At 44.7% G+C, this 21,815-nt stretch overlaps 1 protein-coding gene across 13 annotated transcripts in view; it reads left to right on the top strand.

Annotated features, from left to right (window-relative positions):
• The window catches only part of LNX1 (ligand of numb-protein X 1), a 240,265-nt gene that overhangs the window by 117,801 nt on the left and 100,649 nt on the right, over positions 1-21,815 (top strand). For 11 of the 13 annotated variants that reach the window (XM_021101221.1, XM_021101222.1, XM_021101224.1 and 8 more), the window contains one exon: positions 7,051-7,546. In XM_021101221.1, the coding sequence (XP_020956880.1) occupies positions 7,155-7,546 (392 nt within the window). In that variant the 5' untranslated portion in view covers positions 7,051-7,154. Of the gene's footprint in view, positions 1-7,050; positions 7,547-16,957; positions 17,368-21,815 lie in introns of those variants that run through there. The other 2 variants (XM_021101225.1, XM_021101226.1) reach the window with 2 other exon arrangements.

Genomic DNA, 21,815 nt, shown 5'->3' with positions numbered 1-21,815 from the left:
AAGGGTCTATGGCTACCATGTTTCATGTTTGTCAAGATTACGGCACCATTTGACTTCAAGAATAGATTCTTTTTAATATTATGAGGTCCCATTCCTATTGTTGGAAAACTATGACTCATGCAACTCATTCAAGAGATGCTTTAGAGCCACGTCTTGTCTTTTCAGTAGGAGGAAAATATGAAATTATCAGTGTAACATGCCAGGGGATATGTTGATCCATCACCTGTCCAGTGTAGTATGTGGGTTATTTTCACTATATTAGATAACCATTTTTTGTAACACCAATGTGCATTTAAAAGAAAATTAGTGGGAAAATAGCCATCAGAGACCCCATTGTTCTGGCAGGTTATCTCATGGAAACTTTTTTCTCCTTCCAAATAGCCTATATCCCTAAGGCTGCTCTTTTTTAGGGTGTGCTTTTTTCATTTTTTATTGAGATACAATTGACATACAGCACTGTATAAGTTTCAGGTATACAGCATAATAATTTGACACACATCATGAAATGATTACCGCAGTAAGTTTAGTGACCATCCATCATCTCATAGAGATACAAAATAAAAGAAAAAAGGATTTTTTCCTTGTGATGAGAACCCTTAGGAATTATCCCTAAATTTTCATATAACATACAGCAGTGTTGATTATATTATCCATTGTATACATTAAATCCCTAGTACTTATTTATCTTTATAACTGTAAGTTTATGTCTTTTGACCACTTTTACCAGTTCCCCTCCCCCACTCTAGTAACCACACATCAGACCTATTTTTCTATGAGTTTGTTTGTTGATGTATAATTGACCTTCAATACCATGTTAGTTCCTGTTGCACTACAGAGTAACCTGATATTTCTATACAAAATGATCACTATGACAAATCTAGTTACATTACCACATGAAGATATTACATTATTGACTATATTTCCCACACTGTCCATTTCTTCCCGACTCATTCGTTTTGTAGCTGGAAGTTTGTATCTCTTAATCTCCCTCCCGAGGGCAGTTCTTAAGGGTATTAAGTCTTCAGTCTATTGAATTTTCCAGTGCAGGTAACACTGTACATAGAACCTCTAATGACCCTCTAGGTTGCAGATAGCGCGACTCAGTTTTGCTCAGAAATGTATCTTTGTGGTCAGCCGTGAATATTTAGAGCTCTAAAGTTAGATTCTGGAAGAACTTGTCATAGCTCAGTGGTAACAAACCCAACCAGTATCCATGAAGATGTGAGTTCGATCCCTGGCTTCACTCAGTGGGTTAAGGATCTGGCATTGCCATGAGCTATAGTGTAGGTCACAACACAGCTCGGATCTGGTGTTGCTGTGGCTGTGGTGTAGGCCGGCAGCAGCGGCTCTGATTCGACCCCTAGCGTGGGAAGCTCCATATGCTGCAGATGCAGCCCCCCCCAAAAAAAGACAAAAAGAATCTGTCTCAGGAGTTCCCGTTGTGGCTCAGCAGAAACGAATCCCACTAGGAACCATGAGGTGGCAGGTTCGATCCCTGGCCTTGCTCAGTGGATTAAGGATCCCATGTTGCCGTGAGTTGTGGTGTAGGTCGAAGATGGGGCTTGGATCCAGCATTGCTGTGGCTCTGCCGTAGGCTAGCGGCTACATCTCAGATTGGACCCCTAGCCTGGGAACCTCCATATGCCCCAGGAGTGGCCCTGAAAAGACAAAAAAAAAAAAAAAGGATCTGTCTCAGGACAGATTTTAAGCAAGAGAAACTAGTGGGAAAGGTAGCAGGGATAGAGGACAAAAAGAGATGGAGACTTATTTTTCCTGGCACCTCCTGGCATGACACTGGTGGACTATGCATCTCTCTCAAAATCTCTTTTGGCTTCTCTGCTCCCCCCCCCCCACCTCCCAACTCAGAGAAGAAGGAAGAAGGATGGTTTCCCAAGCAGCAGTAGCCTTGTATCAAGGAAGAGCGAGGCTTCCACCCACACCCTCCCTGCACACCCAGGGAGGGAATCTACTTCCTGCTCCTTCTCCCTCCAAACTGCCAAAAAGCCATCCTGCTGCTTCTCCTTCCCCGAGTCAGGCCACAGTGCTGACGATGGCTCACATGCTGAGGAATGCGGATGGACTCAAAGCTGCCAGGCCCTCTCACTCACCTTTAAGGGAGAAACGAGTTTACCTTTTAAGCCTTAATGATTTTTTTGATCGTTTCTTCTCAGTTCATCAGCAACGCACACACATGTCTGAACACACAATACATCATACATGTTTATAAGATGTAAACTGGAAATAAGAAACGTCAGGTAGGAGTTGCTGTTGTGGCTCAGTGGATTAAGAACCTGACTAGTATCCATGAGGATGAGGGTTCGATCCCTGGCCTCACTCAGTGGGTTAAGGATCCAATGTTGCCTGTTGCAGATGCAGCTCAGATCTGGTGTTGCTATGGCTGTGATGTGGGCCAGCAGCTGCAGCGCCAATTCAACCCCTAGGCTGGGAACTTCCATATGCCACCCTAAAAAAAATAAATAAGAAAGAAAGAAAGGAAGGAAGGAAGGAAGGAAGGAAGGAAGGAAGGAAGGAAGGAAGGAAGAAAGAAAGAAAGAAAGAAAGAAAGAAAGAAAGAAAGAAAGAAAGAAAGAAAGAAAGAAAGAAAGAAAGAAAAGAAAGAAAGAAAGAAAAGAAAAGAAATGTCAGGTAAATAACATTAATCATATTTTTTACAGTCTACCTAGTTCTCTTTTTACATCCCCAACTGCCTTTTCAGCTAATTCTCTCATAATCTATGTCTATTTATATAGGATTTATTCAGCCTAAAGCCAGGTTGGGAAATACATACAGCAGTGTTTAACATGAATAGTATATGAAGAATCTGGTTTACTCACATGGGTAAGTGCCAGGGAATTCAAGTTGCTCTCAGATAAAAAGAATGAAAAGGAAAACAAATTGGCATTGAAGCTTCTTAAAAACTTGCCATTTCTGCTTGCCCCAACCCGCTCATCTTGTCTTGGGCATTTTATACTCAGTAAATTTAAAGAATCTTTTTTTTTTTTTTTTTTTTTTTTTTTGCCTTTTCCAGGGCCGCACCTGAGGCATATGGAGGTTCCCAGGCTAGGGGTCTAATTGGAGCTGTAGCCGCCAGCCTACGCCAGAGCTACAACAACTTGGGATCCAAGCCACGTCTGAGACCTACACCACAGCTCATGGCAATGCCAGATCCTCAACCCACTGAGCAAGGCCAGGGATCGAACCCACAACCTCATGGTTCCTAGTTGGATTTGTTAACCACTGAGTCATGACGGGAACTCCTAAAGAATCTTTTTATTCAGAGATTTTGGGAAAACCCACTTGCAGTGGTGCCTAAAGAGATTTTTAATTCTAATTCTAATTTCCTGGGGCTCTTATATTTGGTTATTTTATATTGGGATTCGGACTGGTCATCATCAAGAAAGATACCGGGAGAAAAGTAGCAAAATGGTAAAAAGCAGTAAGACATGGGCCTCTGCTGATTTGTTTCTTTTTCTTTTCTTTTTTTTTTTTCATTTTTTTTTGTTTTAATTCTTTGATTTGTTTCTTTTTCTAATGCAGCTGGTGAGTTACCTGCTGTACTTCAGTTTCCTCATCTGTTAATTAAAAAGCCAAAGCGAAATCCCTGGGGATTTGTAAGGATTCAGTAACATCTGTTAAGACCCCAGCATAGTGCCTGGCACATGGTAAATGCGCAAAGAGCTGTTAGGGAAAAAAAAAAAAAAAAAAAAAAAAAAAAAAAACTTTTCCCAAAGCCAATCACCCCAAAATAAAACACCTCCACTTTATCAGCATAGAACCATAGGACTTTATTTCTGAAAGGCACCTTACAGCATCTAGTTTGGTGGTTTGCTTTTTTTTTTTTTTTCTTTTCCCCTTAAGCCACAGCTCTTTGAACAGAATATGATGCGGAGGCTGATGTATGAGATAAAGGTGGAGCTGGGTCCACATGGGGTGGAAAAGTGGACACACCCCACTAGCCCTCACCCCTTTCCCTGGATGAGCCTGAGGCATCTGATACACCTTCCAGAGCACAGTGTGAAAACCAAAAATTTGGTCCAACATCACCTTTTCACCAATAAGGGAATGGCCCAGAAATGTGACATCATTTTTTCAGTCGTCCAACCAGAGTTATCACCTGCATTCTTATTCATCTCCAAGCAGCACAACGAGAATAGACAGGACCAAAATATAGGGGAGACTTTGACGCAACTTTTAGAATTCTACAGCTCTAGAGCTTTAGTTCAAACTAGGTGCACTTGTGAACTTATTTTCCTATGGTAGATGATAATTTTTTGGGTGGCCCAATTCCATTTGTATCTTTATTTTTGAACTGGTCTTCATGCCACTTAAAAGCATTTCCTGTGTAGTTCCAGTACCTTCTATCAGCTTCGAAGATAAATACCCACTGGCCGTGTAGGTTTCCCTGAAATGTGACTAGAAACAACTTCACCCACTTCTGCACGCTCTACCTTAGCCTCCTGTGGTCTCTTTTGAAGCTAAATAAAATGCTGTGATTTCTAAATGTTTTCACATTCGGGGCTTTTTACTTCAACCTCTTGACTAGAGCGTTCTTCCAGGCATATTAGTGCAGTACAGAAATGTAAACACGAAGCTGACTCAGTGAAAGTTTGAAGCCAATGTATTTTCTTTTTGAGATAAAGCTATGTTTGTACAAACAACCTCGGACATTATTTGGAAAAGAAAAAACTGTAACGCAGTTTATGACTGCTGTGTTCTTTCCAAACGTGGCTAGTTTCCTGTTAGGTTTTTCATTTATTTACTTTCAGAAAAGAAGACAGTTGAGTTGGGAGCTGGGGTACTGGGGAATTATTTTATTTTATTTTATTTTATTTTTTCATTTTATTTTATTTTTATTTTTAGGGTCGCACCTGCAGCATATGGAGTTCCAAGGCTAGGGGATGAATCAGAGCTGCAGCTGCCAGCTTACACCACAACCACAGCAACGTCAGATGCTTAACCCACTGAGCAAAGCTAGGGATTGAACCCACATCCTCATGGATATTGGTCGAGTTCATTACCGCTGAGTCACAATGGGAACTCCTACTTCAGAATTCTTAATTGTCATAAGTGTTGACCCAGAGTCTCCTAGGGCTGACCTCTGTTTGCACAGCTTACCTGGGCTTCTCATTATTGAGTTCATGTCTACTTCCCCTAGACTGGGAACTCCAAGAGGGCAGACATGTCCTTTTAAGCTCTCTTCAAGGGCTCCTCCACAGTCAGCTCACTTCCTCACTCATTGTTGGTGCTCAGAAAATGTTTATTGAAAACAAAGTTTATGATTATCATTTTTTCTAACTTCACTCTCCTGCAGCTCATTAAGAAAAACAACTGAAGGCCAAAAAAAATGTTTATTGATTGATCATCCAGAAGACTTCCTACATGTTAACTGGGCATGTTAAAAACTCCATCTTAAACTCCTATACCAAAGGGAGGTACACAGTGTGATAGAATTTTACCAGTTTGAATAAACATACGTATAATTGAATGAAAGAAGCCTACTAAGAGTTCCCACTGTGGCTCAGTGGAAATGAATCCGACTGGGATCCATGAGGATTCGGGTTTGATCCCTAGCCTTACTTAGTGGGTCGGGGATCCAGCATTGCCACAAGCTGTGGTGTAGGTCCCAGGTGCAGCTTGGATCCCATGTTGCTGTGGCTGTGGCGTAGGTCAGCAGCTGTAGCTCTGATTTGACCCCTAGCTTGGAAACTTCCATATGCCATGGTGTGGCCCTAGGAAAAAAAAAAAAAAAAAAAAAAAAAGAATACTATTAGAACGAAGCAAAAAGACTCCTTATAAGAATTATAACTTTCAGTTTACAGGCCAATTAAGCTTGACTGGAGATAGAATGACTTCAGTGGCCAATGCATGTAAGAATAGTTAATAGTTAGAAAGCCCTTACTATATTCCAGGCATAATTATAAAAGCTTTATGTCTCATATCTCATTTAATACTCACAACAACCCCATGAGGTCACTATTATTACCCTCATTTTAGCTATGGAAACAAAGGCCTCAATCATTGGCCCACAGTGGTGGTAGGAATGGCCCAGGCCATGTGGCTCCAGAACCTACTTCATCACTAATGACTAGAATAAATGCAAGGCACACAGCAGAAAACAGTGCTTTCATCACCATAAATTACAACAGCCTCAACTGCTCCTAGTTCCTCAGATGATTTAGTTGAAGATTCTGAGGTCCCATATTTTCTGAGTTTTGGAGAAAAGTTGGGGCAAGAATCAGAGAAAGCCATCAGAGCATTTACTGTTTCTTCTTCTTGTCCTGATCTGACAAAGAACATATTATATATATGTGTGTGTGTGTATTTTATATATATATATATGTATGTACATTTATGTATATATGTATGTGTGTGCATATATGTGTGTGTGTATGTGTATATATATATATGTGTGTGTATATATATATATATATTTTTTTTTTTTTTTTTTTTTGCTTTTTAGGGCCGCACCCATGGCATATGGAGGTTTCCAGGCCAGGGGTCCAATCGCAGCTACAGATGTTGGCCTGCACCACAGCCACAGCAACACCAGATTCGAGCCACATCTGCAACCTACACCATAGTTCACGGCAACACTGGATCCTTAACCCACTGAGCAAGACCAGGGATCAAAACCTCAACCTCGTGGTTCCCAGTCAGATGCATTTCTGCTGCTCCATGATGGGAACTCCTGACAGAGAATTTTATAGATCATTGGTCTATTGGATTAACAATTTACATTTCAGAAGGCAGATTTCTGGGCACATCGCAGATTTTACCCAAATGATTTTCATCGCACCAACAGGAGGATGTTAATGGTAAATATTATTCCCACTGGAATAGGTGGTTAAACTGAGGCCTAAGGAGGCAAAGCCGCTGGCCCCAGGTCACCTCAGTCACCCTCGTGGGCACTCACCCTGGCCTCCCTGGGGCACAGCTCATGGGCACTCACCCTGGCCTACCTGGGGCACAGCTCAGCTCAGTTCTGTCCACTAGCCGCATTGCCTCACGTCCATGATAGCATCTTCAGTGAGCAGTCTTGCTCTCTTTCAGGTTTGTGGATGGCACCAAGAAGATCTTGATTTGCTCCAGAGGAAATACTGTATCCCCGGGGTTGGTTTCCTGTGCTCCTGCCCTGCCCTGCTGCCCAGCTGACCATGAACCTGTCAGACCCCGCTGATGAACCGGACCTCAGCCCTGCACCCCTATGTGTGGTGTGTGGCCAAGCCCACTCCCCCGAGGAAAACCACTTCTACACTTACCCAGAAGAGGTGGACGATGACCTCATTTGCCACATCTGCCTGCAGGCACTGCTGGACCCTCTGGACACTCCCTGTGGACACACGTACTGCACAGTCTGCCTCACCAACTTCCTGGTGGAGAAGGACTTCTGCCCCGTGGACCGCAAGCCTGTGGTCTTGCAGCACTGCAAGAAATCCAGCATCCTGGTCAACAAGCTCCTCAACAAGCTGCTGGTGACCTGCCCATTCACCGAGCACTGTGAGGAGGTGCTGCAGCGCTGTGACCTGGAGCATCACTTTCAAACAAGGTAGGGAGGGGCTCCTCCTCGGCCAATCCTGAGAAGCCCCGCCCTCATGGTGGCTGAAAGGGCGGGGCCTTCCGAGGCCCAGGTGCGCTCAGAGATGGTCCTTTCTCTGCCTTCTGCTTTGCAACCAGAGACAGTATTCATTCAAAATAAGAAACGTTTTAGGTGTTCACGGCTGTGGTTCCATATGAGGAAAGAGCACGTGGTAAAATTGTGGGATGTGAGTGTACGCTTGTGCTTATAGGCTGGTTTTTTCTATAAAATAGACATAACATAAAATTTACCATGTTAGAATTTTAAGTGTACAGTTCAATGACATTGAGTACATTCATTTTGTTGTGCATCCATCACTAGCATCCATCTCCAGAACTTTTTTCATTTTTCAGAACTAAAACTTCACATCCATTAAAAAAAAAAATGAGTTCCCACTGTGGCACAGCAGGTTATGAACCCAAATAGTATCCATGAGGATGCGGATTCCAACCCTGGCCTCCCTCAGTGGGTTAAGGATCCAGCATTGCCATGAGCTGTGGTGTAAGTCAGATGCAGATAGGATGTGGGGTTGCTGTGGCTGTGGTGTAAGCCAGCAGCTACAGCTCTGACTCAACCCCTGGCCGGGGAACCTCCATTTGCTTGCAGGTGTAGCCCTAAGTAGAAAAACAACAGCAAAATGCATAACTTTCCATTCCCTCCTCTCCAGCACTGATAACCACCATTCTACTTTCTGTCTCTATGAATTTGATTGCTCTACAAACCTCATATAAGAAACATTGCTGGTGTCTGTCCTTTGTGACTAGCTTATTTCCTTTGTGTGCATTCAAATTGTGAAAGATACTGAAAAAAATGACAAGAAGCTTTCTCTGGGGCTTACAGTCCCCTAAAAGATTTCCTAGTAGGCATTGCCTGTCTTTTTATGTAAGAAAAGCATGTCTCCTAATTTGGCCCATGATTGTTAGAATTGCCTCTGCACAGGAAACCTTTGGGAAAAGCCCAACCATCCTTTGAGGTATGGTATTTTCAACTAAGTTTTAAAAGGGAGAAATTTAGGAAGTCCCTTTTGTGGCTCAGTGGTGACGATCCTAGTATCCAGGAGGATGCGGACTCGATTCCTGGCCTCGCTCAGTGGGTTAAGGATCCAGCGTTGCCCTGAGCTGTGGTGTAGGTCAAAGACAGGGCTTGGATCCAGCATTGCTGTGGCTGTGCTGTAGACCTTTGGCTACAGCTCTGATTCGACCCCTAGCCTGGGAACTTCCATATGCTGCACCTGTGGCCCTAAAAAAAGCAATAATAATAATAAAATAAAAGGGAGAAACTATTTAGAAAACATTTTCCTTCAAGCAATTCGTTCTGCAGATTTTTCAGCCAGCATCTACACACTGATAGCAGAACAAGTCTGACCACTCCTGTTGGTGCCTAACATCACCCATCCCGCCTGTCCACCTCCTGTTGTGTCCACTCACATTGTCAAGTTCCCAAGCATTCCTTGCGTGGATGGCCTCTGAGGCAGCCTGGGTCTTGGGCACGGGAGGTACTGTCTTAGAGCATTTAATGTGTTTAATAAAGCATGAATGGTAATACCGTTATTTTGTAAGAGGAAATTTGGAAGTTGGTGTTTATCTTGCTTTCTGTCATGGTGAGGGCCAGAGGCGGGTACAGGTGCTTTTTCTAAAGGTCACATTCCTTAAGCCATGAATTTGAGTCTTTGTCTTTTGGGACATGTAGATTCTCTAACATGGAAGTTTGCATCCGAAGCAGTGGCCTGGGGTAATGCTTTGCACATGTTTTCCATGATAATTTCATCAGTGAACTCATTTTTCTCCCCAAGATGTTGGGCTAAATGCATCTAATCAGGTTTGTGGGCTGCCTCTGACCTTCTGTTATTGTTGGCATTGTAAACTGGGACGCGCCTTCTTGGACGCGCCTTCTCTCCGATTGCCCAGGAGGAAGTGTGGCCAGAGGAGAAGGGATAAGGGAGTCCCTCTGTGACCTTTGCTGCAAGTTTAACCAGGCAGGAGAGGCGTCGTCTGGAGGGGAGTTGGTCTAGGGTCAGAGGTGAGGTAGATGCTGACAGGTGCTTGAGGGAGCCAGGGCCAAGTCTGGGGCCACCCTGGGTAGGTAGCGGAGGAGCACATGGAGGAGGAGAGGCCCTGGCCACCCCACCCGCCACATTCCCATGTGCCCAGAGTTTGGCATCAGTACATCTGTGCTTGGGAGCTGTGTTCATTTCCTCTTGCTGCTGTCACATATGATCACAAACTTAGAGGCTCAAGACAACGCAAGTGTGTAACCTTACAGTTCTGAGGGTACAAAGTCCAGCACAGGTCTTGCTAACATCAAGGTGTTGGGAGGCTAGTTCCTTTTGGTTCCAGGGGAGAATCCCTTTCCTTACTGTTCCAGCTTCCAGGGGTCCCCCACCTTCCTTGGCTTATGGCCTCTTTCTCCATCTTCAAAGCCAACAGCCCAGACTCTCTCCTTTCCCTTCCTTCCTTCTTCTCTCTCCTCTCCTTTCATCATCACACCTCTTTCTATGGCTCTAGCCCTCTGGCCTTTCTCATAGAAGGACATTTGAGATTACATCGGGATCCACTCCGTGCATCCACCTGGATAATTCAGCCTCCTTTCCTCATCTTGAGATTTAACTGAGTCACATCTGCAAAATCCCTTTTTCCGTGTGAGGCAGTGTAGTCACAGATTCTGAGGATTAGGAGGTGGCTATCTTTGAAGGGGGAAGGTCATTGTTCTGCCCACCCCTGGGACTTGCAGGGAAGGCTAGAGAGGACAGAGCCCAGGAAAGCCATAGAAGCACTCTCTGGAGAGAAAGTGAAAACACAGAAGTGCCTCCTCATCCCCTCATCAGGAACCCATTGGGAGCCAAGCATAACCCTAAACATTGGGATAAGATAGCACATGGGAGTTTACTGGTGGCTCAGTGGGTTAAGGACCCAGCGGTTGTCACTGCTGTGACATGCATTTGATCCCTGGCCTGGGAACTCCTCCATGCTGTAGGTGTAGACACACCACTCTCACTCTCTCTCTCTCTCTCACACACACACACACACACAAGCATGTAGGTCTGAGAGTAAGGTGGGAAGAGAAGTGGTACCGGGAAGGTCCAGGAAGAGGTAGTAGGGGGCTTTGGGGTCTCTAGAAGAGAGATGACACAAGGGCACCTCAGCTGACCAAAGTGGGAATTTCATTTCCCTGCCCACGCAGGCTGGGTGACCCACACACCTCCTGGAAGCCTGGGGAAAAAGCCTGATGAACAATCAGCTGATAACAAGATGCACCTTTGAAGACAGTGGTGAGGAAGGAGCCCAAAGCTAATTGAAATCACCTCTGTGAGCTGCGGCCTCAGTCCTTCACAGGCGCCAGCGCAGCCCCCTGTGCAGAGGTGCTGGGCCTCCTCACCTGCTCTGACTCTCTCCACACCTCAGCTTCCTAAGTAGGTTGAAACCAACATTTCCAAAAATAGGTTGTATTTGTTAGTCATCAAATGCTTAATATACACTTCCCTTCCTCCCACCCCCTGGGCATTTTACTGGCCAGGATTAAGAACCTGACTCCAGAGCCCTCTTGGGCCATGGGCCTGTGACTGGGCCCATAGACGAACTGCCTCTTCCTCCCCTTAGAAGAGATGTTAGGAGTTTCCGTTGTGGCTCAGCAGGTTATGGACCCAACTAGTATGCATGAGGATGTGGGTCGTTTGATCCCTGGCCTCGCTCAGTGGATCTAGAATCTGGCATTGGTCGCAGACGAGGCTCGGATCCCCCCCATTGCTGTGACTGTGGTGTAGGCCAGCAGCTGCAACTCCCATTTGACCCCTAGCCTGGGAACATCCATATGCCTTTAAGTCCCTAAGAAAAAAAAAAAAAAAAAGAACAAATGTTAAGAGGAAGAAGTTACTACTTTTGGAGTCTCTTAAACTAGGAAAACTCAGAGATTTCCAGGAGGCAAGTGTTTTCCTTACATTCCTGTATGAGGCCTCCAGGTTGGTGGCTGCTTTGTGTGGGAGTATTGTCATACATTTGTACTAGAAGATAGATTTATTTATAAATTTTGCATGCTTGGTTTCAGTATTTTATTTATTTATTTATTTATTTAGGGTCATACCTGTGGCATATGGAAGTTCCCAGGCTAAGGGTAGAATCGGAGCTGCAGCTACCAGTCTGTACCACAGCCACAGCACCACCAGATCCGAGCCTTGTTTGTGACCTACACCACAGCTCACGGCAACACCAGATCCTTAACCCACTGAGTGAGGCCAGGGATGGAACCCACATCCTCATGGATACTAGCCGGGTTCATTACCACTGAGCCATGAGGGGAGCTCCTTGGTTTCAGTATTTTTAATGGAATATGTTAAAAAGTATTCTTCGGCTGATGGCACTTTAATGAAACTAGTCGGGCTAGAACCTATCTAGATAGAGAACTTAGCTGTAATGCTGATTCAGAACCACCATGAGATTCATGTGGACTGAACACCCCCAACTCCTTTCCAGAAGGTCCCAGAGAGCCAACAGTCCTGGGCTTGATAGGAAACTTGGATTGTAGGTATCTCCACCAACACATTGGGAATTTATTGCAGTTGGTTCCTTGAATCCTAAGCTTGTGCAGAAATGAATCATATTTAGGGTGCTCCCATTGTTCCTTTAGCAAAGAACATGTGTTCCAGAAATACTTTCTAGGTCGCACTTCATGGTGTCCATAGGATTAGGCTGATAATAACAGTAGACTTGAGTCAGGGATGTTGCTTGTTTTCTGCAGAATCTGTGTCATTTGTAAACATTGTTATCTGACTACTTCAGACCCTGGGTTGAATGTAAATCCTTAAATAAAACATTTAGGCCCAACCATGGGTGTGTGTGACTGGCTGGACCAGCAGCAACTTGGATGACTATTTCCAACTTCAGACTAGAGAGTTCTTCTGTGGGAATAAGTCTGAGCATGTGAGCTACTGTTTGGAATCTTTTGGGTAATTCGGTTGACTTCTGCCGTCTTAGATGCTGTGGACTTCTGTCACAAGCATCTACTGTCAAAATGGCCCCCCCCCAAGTGTGATGGGCTCGTTGAATGGGAATGACAGCCTTCCTGAGCAAGGAATGTTGCCAGTGGGCATGGGGGGCAGGTGTAGCAGAAGGCCAATTCGATGCATCCCTCTTGACCCAGGCCAGCAGTGAGAGAGTTGAAGCTGGAGCAGTGTGGAGTTCAAGTTTTTCCTTCCTTGATCCTGAGTGGGAATTAGCTTAGTCTCAAGATTGCACCTTGGGAGTTCCCATTGTGGTTCAGCTGGTTAAGAACCTGACAAGTATCCATGAGGATGTAGGTTCAATCCCTGGCCTTGCTCAGTGGGTTAAGGATCTGACATTGCCATGAGCTGTAGCATAGGTCACAGGTGAGGCTTGGATCTGGCATTGCTGTGGCTGTGGCGAAGGCCAGCAGCTGCGACTCCAACTCAATCCCTAGCCTGGAAATTTCCATATGCTACGGGTGCCACCCTTAAAAAATAAATAAATAAAATAAGGGCAACTACATCTTCATTTTGCAATATCATCATCTGTATGTAAAATATGTATCAAGGATCCACCACAGGTCAGGCTCAGAATGAAAGAAAAAAATCTGTACAGGTCATGATTTCTGCCTCTGAGGAAGTGACCTTTTAAAGGTGAAAGAGAGACGTTGACAACACACACACAGACACACGGAGGTGTTTCATGGGACAAGCCGCTTTGCTGTTGAGTTTTATTCTCTCATGGAAGAGAATAAAAACGGGAGAAAATACAGCTGACCCTCCTTCTGTGTTTACTAGCAGGAATAAAGAGATCATTGTTCAGGGTTTTGAAAACGACCCTGAAAGAAAATGTGATGCCATTGGCACACCTGACTGAAGGCTCTCTCTAGGGTTATTGTCTTGATGAACTTTAAACCCAATGTCCTGGAAGTTTTCCTCTCTCTGGGGCCCTTTTCTGTAATGTATTCCATGCAACACAGGCTCAGCTAGCTGTCTACAGAGCAGGGAAGATTTTATTGCCAGAATGAAGGTCTATGGGAGCATTATCCTATGGAAAGGTGGGTAGGTGACAAGTCTTTTTTGGTCATTTCAGCCTCATTCCGCATCTGCACTCTAACTTCTTGACACAGTCCTCTGTGTGACTTTCCAGCCCTGAACCCAGCTTTCTCCTGGCCCTACCTTGCTGAGAACTATCCTTTTAGCACTCCCAGGCATGGAAGAGATGAGGCAATATTTCTGCATTACTTTTTGAGAGAACCATTGCGTGTCCATCAGTTTATGTTCCAAGCGATCCTTTAAAGAAAGCACATTCTCCTGGGCACCCATTCCCAGAAATCATCCTTTTCTCTTTCTTCCTGAACATTTGTTATCCATCTGTATACCTCCTCGACCCCTGACATCACTCTCATAAAGTATGAAGTCCTTTTTGGCTAATCTGCCTCAGATCAAGAAAGTTTGGTCCCCGAAATGGACTCTTTGCCTGAGTTGAATTCTCCTTCATTCAACAAATATTGGGAATTCCCATCATGGTTCAGTGGTTAATGAACCTGACTAGTATCCATGAGGACTTGGGTTCCATCACTGGCCTTACTCAGTGCGTTAAGGATCAGGCATTGCCATGGGCTGTGGTGTAGGTTGCAGGCTCGGCTCAGATCCCACATTGCTGTGGCTGTGGCGTAAGCTCGCAGCTTCAGCTCCAATTCAATCCTTAGCCTGGGAACCTCCATAAACCACAGGTACAGTCCCAAAAAGACCAAAAAAAAAATGTACACACACAAAAAAACAAACCCTAATATTTATTGAGCATCTGCTGTGTTCCAGGCACTGTGGTAAGGATATAGTGAAGAACAAGATGAGTAGAACTCCTGCTCTCAAGGAGTTCCCTATTGAGTGAAGAGAAAAGAGACAAGAAAACAGGAGATGATTGGTTATATCTGAGATGATATTTAAGGATAAATAAGACTCAGACAGGGAGAACCCGGGGCAAGGATCAGAGTTAGGGCTGTTTACTGGCAAGGAAGCTACACAGCAATCTGGGACCATTTGAAGTCAGGATTTTTATCCCCGAAGGATTGCGTTAGTTAGGATTACATCTGGTGGCAGGTAATAGAAAATTCAAGTTATATTGGTTTAACTATGTAGAAGTTTTCTCTTTCTCATTCAACACAAAGTCTGGGGGAAGAAAATTCACAACCCTATGATGTCACCATGATGCCATCAGGAATCCAGGCTTCTTCTGCTCTTCAGATTAGCATTTATCCTCAAGTTGATAACCTCATGGCTTCAAGATGGCTGTTCAAACTCCAGCATCATATCCAAATTCCAGGCAGAAAGAACCAAGCAGGAAGGGTAAAATACAACATGCAAACAAAGACTCTTCCCTTTAAAGAGCTTTCTGGGCTGCCTCCCCCAGTAGTTTCTTCTTATACCTCATTGGCCAGGATTGTGTTACTTGGCTGCCCACCTGTGGGGTGGGAGAGGCAAAGTGCATCACCACCATGAACAAAACCTGGGTGCTGTTAAAAGGAAGGAGAGGAGATTAGATATCAGGTAGGAGACCAGCAGTCTTTGTAAGAGCCACATAAGCAACAACAACAAAAATACCTTCATTTTTATATTGCATTCATATCCACTGATGCATCTTATCCTTTTGAAATGCAAGGAGGTGAAAGGCAGACATCCTTTCTTTTTCCTAGAGACTTGGAGAAGCAATCTGACATGCCCAAGATTATGAGAAATACAACCCAGCACCCCCTGAAGCCCACAGCCTCTATGTTATACAGTGTTGCTTGTGAGTTATGCTCTGTACAGTAGATCCTGGACTTTCAGGAAGAGTATGTCCCAGGACTCTGTGAAACTTCATTATTCAGGAAAAGACTGTAACCGTAATAGTGAAGGAGGAAAGAAAGGCCAGGATAAGAATAGCAAAGCCTCTTAGAGATAGATGCTGAGTTGCCAGCTAGGCTCATCCGCTATTATTAGTGGCTATCAGTAACAACGTTTATAGCAATAGTTAACACTCATTGAGTCCTTTGTTCTTACAGAAATTATCTCATTCCACCTTCATAACAACATTGAGTTAAGTATACCATTATTGTCTTTCCTTAACAGAAGAGGATGTGGAAGTTCAGAGAGGTTAAGCAACCTGCCCAGTGGCACACAGCTCATTCATGGCAGAGCTAGGGTTCAATGAAATGCCCACCTGAATTCCAAATCCAACTTCCTTTATTGAAAAGGAAGAGCTTCTTCACCAGCTCTGACTCACGCTTGCATACTAGACTTAAAGGGAATGGAATTCAAATTAGGGCTCAAAAATTATAAATTAATAGAGGCCATGTTTTATCTTGGTTGCTTAGGTTGCTTATCTCAGATCTTAAATGTGCAAGTTAAATCTATGTATCCTTGGGGTCTACTGTGAGTTAAAGTCTTTTGCACCCTGCCTCAGGTGCATGCAAAACTCTGCTGACAATTTCCTACTCACTGCAGGGTTTATGGCAGTTGGTGTCATCCTGCAGATTTATCTCTGGTCTTCTTCCTGTGACGTAGAGTTTGCTGTAATTGCTTGGTGGTCATTAACGTAATTTCCGCCCTTTCTATTAAGACTTAGGCCTTTGGTTAGCAAAATGGATTTTAATCGTCTTAAATCTGAGCTAGAAGGAGAGGATTCCTGGGACTTCCATGGCATCCCAGAGTTTACGCATGGAAAGACATCCTAGTGTTACCTTAGGTAGCACAGTCTAGAATCATAGATCTCAAAGCCAGAAGAGGTGATGGGGTCCAACCTCTGCGGAACTAGGCAAATAAGGCATTATTAGATCCATTTCAAAGATGAGATGACTGAGACTTCAATGAAATGCCCAGAACCATACCGCTAGTGTCAGAGCCACATCCAGTTACCCAGGGGAGCTGAAAGGAGGGAGTGACTTTTGTCCTTACTGATCAGGAGCCTCTAGACACTGTTTGGACAGAACGTTATGTCTGTCTCTCAAGACTCTTTGTTGGTCTCAGAATGACACAGCCTATTCTCATAAACGGACAGTTTTCAGAATGAGCGAGGAAGCCATCACTTCCCTTCCCTCTGTCAGTGCAGTCGGGACGGTGACAGGTGAAATATCTTAAGTGCATATTTAAAATATACACGTAAGAGGTGGAGTTGATTTTTATTAACATTCCTGTGTTGCAATACCTGCAGACTCACTGTGAGCTCAGCTCCTCAGGCTGTGTTCCAAAGATGCTAATTTCACCTGTCTTCCTCCAGCAGGCTGGGGGACAGCTTCTGAGTCGTTGCTTATTTACAAGGTGGGCTCCGAACGTGCCATGTTCCTGCCCTCTTCCAACGCAGATTAGCTTCCAGCCCATCTGCTCCCGGCCAGTGATGTAAACGTACCAGCTGCTTCCCGCGAACCAGTCGGCATCCTGCAGGAGGGGCAGGTCCCTTCCCCAGGCATCAGCCTCCTGCTCGCTCTCAGCCTAAGCCCTCTCGCCAACCATGGTGGCTCCTTCCATGCTCCCATCTCCTCCTCTGAGAATCAGAGCGCACAAACCTCTCACCAGCCCATGATTTATCAGCCTGGGTCCAGCTACGGGCTCTCAGTCTGATTCTCTATGATCTACGGAATTGCAGGGACATGGCAAGGGTTGTTTAAAGGGGTGGGCTGGGCTGGGTCCCTGCAGCTGACAGAGAGAAGGTGGCCGGGGGAAAAAAGCTGCACCCTGATCGGAAAATGAAGGCGCTTCTGTTGCTGGTCCTGCCTTGGCTCAGCCCTGCCAGCTACATTGAAAATGTGGGCAACTTGCACTTCCTGTACTCAGAACTGTGAGTCCCCCTGTCCTCATGCCTGCCTGTGTCTGTGTGTCCGGTATGTTGGGGGGTGGGACCTGAGTGCCCTCCTTGGCTGGTTTGTCTGTTTAGAGGAATAAATTCCACACACACTAGATGCACTTGGACAAAACACCCTGCCAGCAATTTCGAGCAGTGTGCTCAGCTGCCTGTGACTTAACAAAAAAACACCGTCTTACTGAGGCAGTGCTTTCCCAACAAGGCATTTTTTTCCCCCTGCTTCTGTGCCAACACTGCTTTCTCTTTTTTTGGTACTCTGCTTTTTTTCAATAGATGTGTCTTCTCTTCCTTCCATAAATAGAACCCAAGAATAGTTCAGAACAGAGGCTGCATGCATAGATGTGCCATCTCTAGCTGGTGTTTCTAATTATGAGCAGATAGCCTCCCTTTTTGAGACAATCAGTGTTCATACCTGAAAACACAGAGCATCTTAGTACAGGGGCAAGATGACCCTATGTGTAAAAAATATACATCCATCATTGTGTTTTTATTTTTGATAATTTTTATACACGAATGCAGAAAGAACCGCGCCATGAACACCCAGATTCCTATCAACTAGATTTAATGACTAACATTCTGCCACTTTGCCTCATTTATTTTAATTTTTACAGAAGAGGTTTGGAGTAAATCAGAGTCCTCATAATGTTTCACCTCTCAATATCTCACTATGCATCTCTAGAAAAAAAAGACATTTTCCTCCATGACCTACGTCCATTTTATAAGAGCAAACGGCTCATGTTACCAACCTTTCCAGGGAGGTTTTTCCGGCTCTTTTGGTTAGTAAGCTGTGAAAGAAGATTGCAGACTGATGTGAACAGCTTCTAGCAATCAGAAGAAAAGTGCTGCTGTGTGGGGCCTCCGTTGTTTTTGGAGTGTTTACAAAAATCTAGTTCTCCTTACTTACCAGACAGGTAAAAATAGCAAGAGTTGGTTTCTGTGTAAATTAGAGTCAGGGGGCAAATGAAAAGAGGGACTCAAACAAATAGAGTCCAAAGAGCACAGGCAAGAAAAGCTTGGTTGCTCAGATTTAGATAGAGATCCCCATGTGTTCAGATCAGTGGTGATAACCATCTATTAGAGTTAGCCAGGCTAACCAATTTGTCCAGCACAGTAGATGCTCAATAAATGCTCAAGAAGTAGAGAAAAGAACGAATCACTGGGTCCTTGGAGGCAGGTTGTTCATTTCAGGACTTCCTGGTCCTACCTCATTGGAGTGTAACCCCAGTCCACGTTGAATGAGAAGGTCCATAGAGAAAGTATCTGGCTTAAGTCTGCATAGGGAGCATCTCTGTGGTGATAATGACATTGGGGAAGCTTTTCTAGAAACATATACAACAACAGAATTAATTGGACTTGTGAAAAGACCCCTTCCTCTCTTGATGGATGCTGAAGTTGGTATCTCTGAAATCTAGTGCCAAAGCTTCTGTCCCTGGCCGCCCCCCTCTACCCCCACTAGCTTTTTTGTTGCTATTAGTTTCCCAGGACTGCTGTAACAAATTACATATATTTGGTGGCTTAAAACAACACAAATGTATTCTCTCAGGGTTCTGGAGGCTAGAAGCTTGAAATCAAAGGGTTAACAGGGCCATGCTCCGTGAAGTCTCTCAAGGAGAATCCTTCCTTGTCTCTTCCAGCTTCTGGTGGCTCCGGGCATTCCTTGGCTTGGGGCCACATCACGCCATCCCTGCCTGTCTTCACATGGCGTCCCCCTACATATGCTCTCCAATTCTATGCCTTTTCTTCTTCTTACAAGGACACTTGTCATGGGATTAAGGGCCCACCTGGATAATCTGGATGATCTCATCTTGAGGTCCTTAGCTTAATTGCATCTGTAAGACTCTTTATCCTAATAGGGTCACATTCACAGGCTCTGAGTGACATGCCTTTTGGGGTCCACCATTCATGACAGAGGCTAATGAGGGGCCTTTCCATTGAGTGACTTTCCATTTTATTCCCTAATTGAAGGAATGCTCTTCATGCTGACTTCCAGCTGGAAGTTACTCTTCCAGGCAACTTGTCTGTTGAAGAACTGAGTGAACACAAGCAGGCCATTCTATCCCAAATGTGAAGCAATCCAGGAAGCATGATGCCAGGGAATTGCTGGGACACTGTTCCCATACTGACTTGACAGAACTTTCTGGAAATATTCCAATTGCTGGGGATGCTTTATAAGAGCGGGACCTTATAATTACCTGATTACCTCTTACCTGATGCTGCTGGTGATAATGGACTAATCAGAGAATTAATGACACATTTCAGGTACTATAGCAGGTGCTGGAAGAAATACGGGCAGTTACAAATTAATCACAGCACCCACTCTTAAGGCGAGGATCTAATTGAGAAGATAAAATTAATACAGATAAGAAATATAAACAGTCATCCAAGGTATAAGGGGCAGGTCTTTAAACAGTAAAGCAAGTGATCAGTTGCAAGGAGGCAGAGATTGTGCCTTCTGGTGAAACTGATCAGGAAAGCTTCTGGAGAAGTTGGGGATTTGAGCTGGATCTTGAATAGGGAGGAATTTAGGCAGAATCAGAGATGAACAGAAGAAGCCTTTCAAGGCAGGGGTGGTGGCACTGGCATGAAGGTTGGGAAGTGGCTGTGGTTGTCAGCAGAGCTTTGGAAGACAGTTGAGAGCAGTGAATGGCACTGATGGGTCTGCTCAGCATTCTTGGGAGCAGGGCCCTGGGGTGTGAGATGAAGTCCCTTCTCTTGCTTCCATGGGCTGCTGGGATCTCGAAGGACCCGTGGACTCACTGTAAAGCCCTGGGAAGCCAGGATTCCTCCTACTACCTTTGAGCTTTGGAGTCCCCACATTGGGTGATGCTTGCCCTGTGTCCCTGAGCTTCCAGCCATGGAAGTCCTCCTGGATTTCCCTTTCCAATCCAAGGTTTCTCTCAGTCTGGATCCTGTTCCTTCAGGGCCAAGCTGGAAAACTGGATATTGGACTGGAAAACTAGTTGCTGTGCCCTGTGGTGTAGGTTGCAGACATGGCTCGGATCTGGCGTTGTTGTGGCTATGGCGTAAGCCGGCAGCAACAGCTCTGATTAGACCCCTAGCCTGGGAACCTCCACATGTCTCAGGTGCAGCCCTAAAAAGACAAAAAAATTTAAAAAAAATAAAAAATAAAGTAAATAAATAAATAGGTAAATCATTCTGGTATAAGACCACAGGAAGAGATGGAGCCTCTGGCCAACTACTGAGAAAATATGCGTACATATGTGTGTATAATGTCTAAATTCAGTTTAACCTAAAATAAAACAAAAACACCTTGTCCAGTTCAGCAGAGCACTTCTGCCTGCCTGGTGTTGCCTTGAAGGCCAACAGTTTATGACCCTGGGCAGTTTCTTCTTTAAACATTTCCATTGGCACCAGTTGCCATGACCCAGAAGAGAGTGAATTCCACAGAAGAAGCCTAAAATCTGGAATATTTGGTATAACAGTATCCCAACCCGTAGGTTAGGGGATGGGTAAGTCTTGGGGTCTACACAGAGCATGCCAAAAGGATCAAGGGCAATGCTTTCTTTAGAAGCCCTCACCCCCGGACTCCCACAAACTCACTTTCTGAATTTCCTAGACCCCAAAGCAAATTTAGAAAATAGACTCTGAGTCCCACAGGCATGAGCACGTATCCAGCTTTCTCATCTTTCTGGACTTCTTTATAGCACCAGGCGTGACAAGACTAAATAGATAAAGTCCTTGGAGTATCATGGGTTCCGAGGACCACCCATGTAAGACCCAAGGACTGGATTTTTGAAAATTCGGATGCATGGACTCTAAATTCATTCACTAAAACACAAATCTTGGGCGGGGGGCCTCATTTTCAGTCTTAAGTTCCCCAGGTGATTCCTATGGAGCCCATCCTGTTTTCATTCTTTTTTTTTTTTTTTTTTTTTTTGGCCATGCCCATGGCGTGCAGAAGTTCCTGGGCCAGGGCTCAAACTAGTTTCATTCTTAACAAGTTTCTCAGGTGATTCTTATGGGGCCCATCCTCTTTTAATGCTTAACAAGCTCCCCAAGTGATGCTGGGAGTTCATGGGCACTACTATTTAAGAGCCCTTAGCTCCAGCTCACTTGTCGACACCTGACTTCCACTGTGGGAAAGCATCCCTCCACTCCTGGTCTCCTCTGCTGTGTGTTGTTGGCAGCAGCTTTCTTGTTCATCTCTTCTGCCTGGTAAGTCCTTAGGCAGAGCTTTTTGAGAGAGGTTTATTTCTGTATACCGGGCTTCTGCACAGCACGGGGTTACGTTGAACTAAATGTAATGCATGCACCTCCTGTCTTGGGTAATTCTAAACCTCGTGAAGTGTGATCAAGAAGCGCCTGGTTTGGTTCCTGTGGAAGCAAATGTGACTCTGCTCATGAGGATGCAAGCTTTTGCAGAAAGCAGCACCGGGCATGAATAACTGAGCTGGTCGCTGCTC

This window comes from Sus scrofa, chromosome 8 (assembly GCF_000003025.6).
Source record: "Sus scrofa isolate TJ Tabasco breed Duroc chromosome 8, Sscrofa11.1, whole genome shotgun sequence".
Taxonomy (NCBI): Eukaryota; Metazoa; Chordata; class Mammalia; order Artiodactyla; family Suidae; genus Sus; species Sus scrofa.
This window is presented reverse-complemented; position numbering and strand designations above follow the sequence as displayed.